Source organism: Bos indicus, chromosome 2 (genome assembly GCF_029378745.1).
Source record: "Bos indicus isolate NIAB-ARS_2022 breed Sahiwal x Tharparkar chromosome 2, NIAB-ARS_B.indTharparkar_mat_pri_1.0, whole genome shotgun sequence".
Lineage (NCBI taxonomy): Eukaryota > Metazoa > Chordata > Mammalia > Artiodactyla > Bovidae > Bos > Bos indicus.
The window spans coordinates 24,689,923-24,698,122 of record NC_091761.1 but is presented as its reverse complement, the minus strand read 5'-3'; the positions used below and the strand labels follow the sequence as shown (position 1 = coordinate 24,698,122).

The 8,200-nt window shown below is 43.3% G+C and overlaps 1 protein-coding gene across 4 annotated transcripts in view; it reads right to left on the bottom strand.

Moving 5' to 3' along the window:
• Positions 1 to 212: 212 nt before the first annotated feature.
• The window catches only part of SLC25A12 (solute carrier family 25 member 12), a 183,816-nt gene continuing 175,828 nt past the window's right edge, over positions 213 to 8,200 (bottom strand). For all 4 annotated transcript variants that reach the window (XM_070803274.1, XM_019970934.2, XM_019970925.2 and 1 more), the window contains 5 exons: positions 7,521 to 7,661; positions 5,435 to 5,573; positions 2,865 to 3,023; positions 2,650 to 2,740; positions 213 to 1,312 (listed from right to left, as the gene is read on the bottom strand). In XM_070803274.1, the coding sequence (XP_070659375.1) occupies positions 1,114 to 1,312; positions 2,650 to 2,740; positions 2,865 to 3,023; positions 5,435 to 5,573; positions 7,521 to 7,661 (729 nt within the window). In that variant the 3' untranslated portion in view covers positions 213 to 1,113. The remainder of the gene's footprint in view (positions 1,313 to 2,649; positions 2,741 to 2,864; positions 3,024 to 5,434; positions 5,574 to 7,520; positions 7,662 to 8,200) is intronic.

Here is an 8,200-nt window from a genome sequence, read left to right as displayed (position 1 = left end):
AATAAGCAGTTTGTATTTAGATTCATAAGGAAGAAGCTAGAGCCCACTAAATCTTCTTCTCCACTTACTCCACCATAGCCCTTTCCAAGTCAAATGATTTCCTATAAAAGCAGGAAAGAGGGAAGCCTGATCACTAGTCATTGGCAACTGGTAGTGAATCAAAATCAAAAGCACTATCAGTACATTTATGAAGGAAAATCCAACTCCATGCATACATTTTGGTGTGCATTTTATTTTTGATTGGAATCATATCCATACGAATGAAAATTGCCAAAGTATTCTTTACTCTTTTGAAAGCTAGGCCCTTGCCTTGCTGTGTCCGAGGAAGGCAAAAACTAAGCCAGTAATGCTGGAGACATCCCTGCTATATGCGCACTGACAGGAGAGGCGCCGCCTAGGAAATGCCTTTTGGTTGATGAACAGAGGAGAATCTATACACACGTGAAATACAAATGGAAACACCAGCGCACGCAGTTCGTTAGCCTGGTCCTCCGGCATCCACTGGCATGCATCTGTTGCAAAGGGTCTCTTATTCAATGGTGTCAGCACTTGGTCTCATTATGCCTCTTATCAGCAAATACCTTTCTACTCCAGAACGGAAAACAAGCTAGGAATTAATTACATCCAATTTGATGCATTATTTCCATAAGTCACCAATAAAAGAATGAATTTAATTTTAATACATTTATTTTCGTGTGATTCTTAATAAAACACTTTCAAAACATTCTGTACATTTCAAGCCACTCAGAACTGCATTACATTCTATAAATGAGATTTGTTGGGATGAGGTGCCAAGATGTCTCTGTACAAAGATGTACAATATGTACAGTCGCTGTAAGTGCAAGCTGTGCAAAGCAGTCTAGAACACTAATTCATGCCAAGGCTTAGAAAACATTTCAACACATAAAACTAAAGCTTCAAACTGCATTGTAATTTTTTTTTTCCTGGGCAAATGATTAGTTTATAAACAAATATATGTATATGTCATATAGAAAGAATAATTTGATTCTTCAGCTCAGTCAGCACCATGCAGCTGACTGGATACATTACAAGGCTGCTCTCCTAGGCTTCTCTTTCTAGGGCGCCATTTTGCCACACTGAATGGTTGTCTTATCACTGAGCTGCCGCCGCCACCTTTGGCTGAACCACAGCAACACTAGGAGGTTTAAATTTGGGGAGATAAAGGCCAAACTTGTTCTCAATGCCAGCAAAAGTGGCGGTGGCGAGTCTGTATCCACCGATGTGATCAGGATTGGCAGGAGGAAGGTCTGCGATGCGTGACTTAGGTGTTGGTTCTGAGCCAGAGGGTTTGCTGTTGATAGGAAAAGTCAATGGTCAGTGTATTCAAGATTGATGAACAGCAGACACACGGCACTGAGGAGCAACTATACTCCAAAAAAACAAACCAAAAAAATGAAGACGACACACCACTGAACACTTTCAGTCTGACCCATGTGTCACCAAGAAGAGTGTCCAATTATTTCCTTGTCAGTTACGCTGCACTAGTCATGATTTATAGCTGCATTGAAAGCAACACATTCACGTATTTGATTTAGAAGAGAAATGGCCTCCATTTCATACACGTAAGTAGATCCACAGAAAGAGAGACTGGAAAGAAATACACTCATATATTACCACTCTGGGAAGTAGGATTATGAATGATTTTTCTATTTTCCCAATTTTTTACACTAAGCATAAATTAACTGCAGAAAATTTACATTTTCTTTTATTTTGACATAATTTTAAAAGCTAACTTTTAAAGTAATAAGCTCGCGAAGGTTATTACTAAAATTATTTAAAGAGAAGTAAATATAATTCTTACTTTTTCCAGAATGCAAAAGTATTGAAAAGCCTGAAACTCTGAGATTGTCCTTACTTTCTTTGTATAAGTCCCTCAACTTCTTGGTTCAACAGCTAACTCCCTACCTGGCTTATGAGCAGGAAAAGAATTCATAGGTTTATGCAGTAAAGACTCAGATACAGAATTTGATCTTCTGCTGAAAAGCTGGTAATTGCTTGCTTTGGGTACAACCTTCCCCTCCCAGCAAATTCAAGTGATTCCTCTTGTCCATGGTGAAAGCTTCAAGTACTAACTGTCAAAAGGCGCAATTTGTGGCCTAAATCTCACCAGTGATTATGTCCATGGGCATAACCTGTCTTTGAACCTTTTTTTTTTTTTTGCAGAGAATTAGTTCTAAGAACTTCTAAATCTATCTAATAATAAATTATGGTGAATAATGAAATCATGAGGGTGTGAAAGGGCTTGAATGAGTTTTCAAAAGTTTACAAAAGTGTAACTAACACAAATTTATATTACTTCTGGTAAAAAGGCCAAATAAGGACCTAAATCCATGAAGCTCAGTATCTGCTTACACTAAAAAGGCAACTATTCATATTACATTTTAATTTGCTTCCTCTCTAAACTTTCCCCAAGCAGTTGCTTAATGCTATGTATGGGGTCACCCTGTCCAAGTCTTACTCCTCTAACAGTGAAGAATCTTAGGCCCATGGTTTGTTTTAAACGTATTGCTCCTGTAGGGTCCTCTGTCCTGTCGGTTGCTATCCCAAAAATGCCTTTATAAGCTGAACAAACACCTGTCTGGGGTTTTGGTGCTTTCTTTATAAGGGAGTTTGCAAAGTTGCACTTACAGGCCTCCAAAATCAATGTAAAACCACCGCTGGAGAAGTTCATAGGTGACCAAAGTAACACCAAACTGGGGAGAGGATCGAAACACTCGAGCTAAAAGAGAGAGAAAGGGGGAGGGGGGCAGTTAACAGCAGGATGGCTACAGCAAAGCCCACAGGTGAGTAATGGGAGCAGGACCCCAGTGCCAACCAGCCTTTCTGCATGGCTCCAGCCCTACCTGCAGTTCCTTTCCAAAATGCTGAGGGCCCTTCTTCCCGGAGTATCTTCCTGAAACAGTCGATGACACCACTGTATGTCGTCTGGCCAGCGCGGGCAGCCACCTGCAGTCTTGTCTTGATGACATCAGCAGGGGTCACCAGAGAAGCAGCGGGCACACCTTCCAGGAGAAAGGCACATTTAATTCATCCCAAATACCTTACAGAGGATAGACAGACTGCTAACAACCAACAGTACAATTAGCAACTGTAACTGCTTTAACTCAATGCTTCTTAGATAGATACCTTGGGCATTAATGGAAAAAGGAGATATAATCCCACTAGCTGCTTCAGTGGAGTCGGGGCAAAACTCTTATTCGTTCTGAATTAGGAAGATCACTCTATGTTGCATGATCCCAAAGAACAGTGAGAGGAATAAATGAAGCAATATTACTAGGACAACTCCCAGTGTTCCCCTTTGGGTTTCAATTATTTTATTACCTCTTTCCTTTTCTTAAATAAGACAGTATTTTCATGTATAATAAAGAATGAGGATAATGTCAATTTAACGAGCTGCTAAATATATCTGATAGCAAACTGTAGTGTTGTTTTTTTTGCTGATTCCTGTCACCTTACTGTATGAGGTGAATATCAATACTCATATCCACTCACCCTTTGAGGGGCTAACTTGAGAGTTGACTGTGACTCCTTTCAGACATGCTTACATGACAGAAGTCATTACAACTGAAGCAGAGGAGGCCAGGCAACCAGTTAGGGAACAGTAGGGGAACTGATCATCAAAAGGCCTTGTCAGCCGTTTCCTGTGCCCCAGCTCCCTGGGGCCACGCTGAGATTCATCAGCGGCAGGACACTCAAGAAGGATTTCACAACCACACCTTTCACTTATAAAACAAAACAGGGAACAAAGAAGCAAGATAATCTTCCTCAGGGGGAAGAAATTCAATTTGGCCTGAATTTCACTGAATCATCACTAGGCAGATGGAGCCGGCCACTCAGGGTAGGTAGTTGGGGCGGGCGGCGGGGAGGGCTCTGTTCGAGACGATGCAAATATCCTCCCGCCAAGCCCTATACCTTATTCACATGAAACTAGGTAAATTGCTGCCTTTGGAATGTTCTGAATCCTGAATGTTCTCAGTGCCTGCCAGCAAAGCTTTACAGGTAAAAATTAGAAAAATTCATTTCTAATTCTGAAAACTGACATCAAGTGTCTGTGGGCAAGAAGCTGGTGCTGACAGCTCCATGAAAATGTTTACTTGGTCCCATCAGCCACTGGCGAAATGCCTGTCTGTGATTAGAGTGTTCTTTGCTGCTGTCTGGATAGCAGAGAGCAAAGATGAGGAAAGATGTGCTGGCCCTCACTCCAACTGGGGAGGCTCTGGTGCATACCTGAAAGGAGCTGGATGAACACTCAGTGCCAAGGCTGAGCGGGTAGCATTATTGGCTTTTGAATTATAACCGCAAGTGACTGCCCCAAATAAGGGCTCAAGGCTCCCTGGGAGAGTTTCTTCCTCATCACGAGTCATTCCCTGTCATCATGGATGAGAAGAATGACAAGTCCACCCAGCGCCCCTGGAACCCAGGGTTCCTGCTCCATACCACACCCCCAGGGGTACCCAGGCTGCCCTGCTTTGCTGAGCCCACAGACCAGAGGAGAAGGCACGTAATGCAGGAGCCTGGGTGGTCAGAGCCACCTGAGCAGCCAGGGACAGCACTGGGCTTGCGTTCATTCACCTCGCCTGTCTCTCTCCCTAAGCAGTGGTGATGGCAAGTAAACACATGCCCTTTCCTTCTTCTGCCAAGTCTGAGGATTGCTGCAGTGAAGGACAACCTGGTCCTGCCCTTCTATCTGGAATCAGCTTCCTCTCAACACAAGAGAAAGGCTGGAGCATGGGATTGAGAGGAAGCTTCTTAGCACCGTCTTGCATTTGAAACCCCTGCTTCCAAGGGGCTCCGGGCACAGGAGAGAGGGCAGAACTTATGTAAACAACCATTAATAAAAGACAAAGCATGTTAAGAGCCAAGAAGAGATGCCACCGCAGGGTGGTGCTGCTGAGGAAGTATGACTTTGTTTGGTCTGATGAGGATGATGGTAGAAGGAACATGGACAGTTTCAAACTCAAGTTGGAGCCAAATCATGTTGATTCTATTATACAGAATAAGAAAGTGAGGGGATACTAGACCTGTGCATCAGGATGAGGTGCAACAAAGCAACTGATGTGATGAAGAACTTTTCTACATTAATGCTCAGCTTGACTGCACCCAAGGTTTCAGGGGCAGAGGAGGCTAAGAAACACAGTAACTGATGAAAGCCCAATTGCGATGGGCAGAGCTAATTTGGCTGCGAGTTCCTAAGCTGCATTAAGCTGTTTATCCACATTATGCAAATGTAATTAACGCTCATCAGAATTATAGCGCACCCCACAAAGGAGAAAAGGCAATCATATTTAAACTAAGTCAGATACAAACAATAACCTTTCCAGAAATAAAGAAGAGGAGCACAGAGATTCTGTACTTAGAGAATGGGGGTGGGCTGGGTAGGGACTCTTTGGGCTTAAAAAAAAAAAATAGTTACCTGCCATGGCTCCAGCTGCAAGGAGATTTATGCCTCCCACGTGTCCGTTTTCATCAGCCAGAAGTAGTTTGCAGTGAGCATAAACAGGAAAATAAATTGCAGAGAAGGGAATGTCTCGGAGGAAACACGCTTTGGCACCCTGTCACAGAGTGAGGAAATAGTGCAAAACAGTTGTATAAACAAGGTGTGAATGACCACGAGGGATCCAGGCTGACAAGCCTGAAATGTCCCTCAGACAGCATTGAGACTGACATGGAAGAGAGACAGGATAACAAGTCAGGCACCGGGAACTCGAGACGGGGCTCAAAGTTTGAGAAAGTCTGGTGAATCTGGGAGTCCTAGAGTCAGTTAACGATGGTATTCTGACAACTAAGAATTTTCTGGCATTTCCAGTATGGATTCATATTTTAAGGTTAATAAAAATTCAATGTTCAGACCTTCTGGGTCGCCTTGGTGAGTGCCAGGGGATGGGGTGTGGCTGGGAACAGACTTGTTTGATAGCTTGATTTCAAAGCAACCAACAAAGGCAGCTCCTCAAACTAACAAATTACCAACTCAATCCACCCAGCTTAGAGCCCCTGAAGTACCAGGTAAGAAGCTATGGGTAGGAGCCATGGATAAGGAAGGGAAGCTTCCTTGGTGGCTCAGATGGTAAAGAATCTGCCCCCAATGCAGGAGACTTGGGTTTGATCCCTGGGCCGGGAAGATGCCCTGGAGAAGGGAATGGCTACCCACTCTAGTATTCTTGCCTGAAGAATCCCATGGACAGAAGTCCATGAGGTCTCAAGGAGTCAGACACAACTGAACAACTAAAACCTTTTAGGGAAGGGGAAAAAGAAAGCACCAAACTTCCCTCCTCACTTGCCATGTCCTAAATGGCAGAGGACAGGGAAACCCAGACAAAATATTTTAACAGGAAGTTTCCCTGAGAGTAGAAATCCAGTCAGACAGCTTGTCTTGGTGACTGACACTGCCCCTTCCTCAGCCCACGCTAGCCTACTGCTCAGGCTTTAGCCGGCCAGGGAAATACTCCATCTTTGGTACTTGTTTTCCGGATGGCTCTGTTTTTAAAAGACAAACTCAAACATTAAAGAAAAAAAAAAATTCCTGGGACTCTCTGAGAGATGCTAAGTCAGTTTTCAAAGGGAATTCTAAAAAGGACGGCAGTTGGGGGTAGAAGGGAAAGTATGTACAAAATTCTCAGGACAGGCATCATTGGTTTACTGGACTCCTAAGAGCTGTGTAGCTGGGATTCTAATCGAGAGAATTTCTAATTTCCAATTTGCAGCTACAGAAGCCAATTTATACATTTCTACAGTGATGGATCTATAAATAAATCAGACGCTGTGGAAACACAGTTGTCTATAAAAGCTAAATTTTTGTATCCCTCCCCTTACACCAGGCAAAAGAAGAGAAAGAAATACTCTTCCTTGTTTAAGAAAAATAATAGCTTCTGCTCCATTACATCTATCTGTAATGATGGGAGTAAGCATACCTGCAGGGAAGGAATCTGTTGACTGGCATTTTGCTCAAGTACAGTACACTCTGGTTTGCTTTTGTTTTGCTTTTTTAAAATGCAATTCATTATTGACAAATCCCACCACTTAACTTCTTAAAGACTTGAATCCTACCAAACTCTACTACTGTTTCACTGTGGTCAAATTATTAAGACAAAGACAAGCTCCTACTGGGAAGATAACAATAGAGATAGCTCAGACTCAAAATAAACATAAGACTATTTTGAAGTCAGTCCTTAAACCAGCCCCAAAAGAACACCAAAGAAACTTTTCCCATATCCACCGGTAAATAAAAGGCTGTGAGCCTGAAGCCAGCGGGTCTGTGGCGCTGGCCTCCCTGCTGGCAGCTTCATAAAAGCCTGAAGATGGTGTGGTTGTGCATCCCACTGCCTCTAACAGAAGTGTCCTGATTTTTTCTTTTTGTTTTGATTTTCTACTCTAGGAACTACCCTGCTGGACAAGATTGTTTTTCCATTTATGGGGAAGAAGTCTGGTTTTGACATTTTTTCACATTTTTATGGAGTACACTACAACCTCTCTATTGAGATAACCCAAGGGAATCTACCCACCTTATACAGACCAAAGAGTCCCAGGTCCCGGAGCACATTCAGGGCACTGACCCTGGGTCCTGTGGTGATCTCTCCAGCTACCTGTAGGCGAATCTTTACTATCTCCAGAGGATTAGTAAAGATGACCTGAGAGCCGCCAGCCTGCAGGCAAGAAAGGAGAGACAGAGCAGATTTCCATATCAGAGCCCGACTGACCCAGAGTACAGCCAAAAAAAATCTGGGGACCTTCACACTGTACCCCTTTACTCCTCCCCCTTTGCGGGGAGGGGAATGAGAGTCCGATGCTTTGGCTGATGCTGGAAGGGCTCACAGGGATGGCCCCAAACTCTGTCTCAAATCAACTTATGTCTAGTTTTGCTTCTATTTGAAATGTCAGGAGTGTTTCCCAGACCAGTCTTTCCTGGGTCAACCCAGCCATATCCAAAATGGCAAAACTAATAAACTCATTTGGAAAACAAAAGTGAAGCCAGATGTGGCAGCTGGTGCTCCAATGAAAGGGAAAGAGATGGTAGGAGATTGACTGGTAGCTTCTACCAAGCTGGAGCTAAAATTCGGATCTACATAGCTTCTTTGCTCTTCTTAAAAGCAAGCAGTCTCCTTAGCTCAACCACTTGCTGCCACTTTCTTGGAGTGTAGAACAATTAACACAGAGGTGTTTTTGCCCCAAGCTAGTCAAAAGT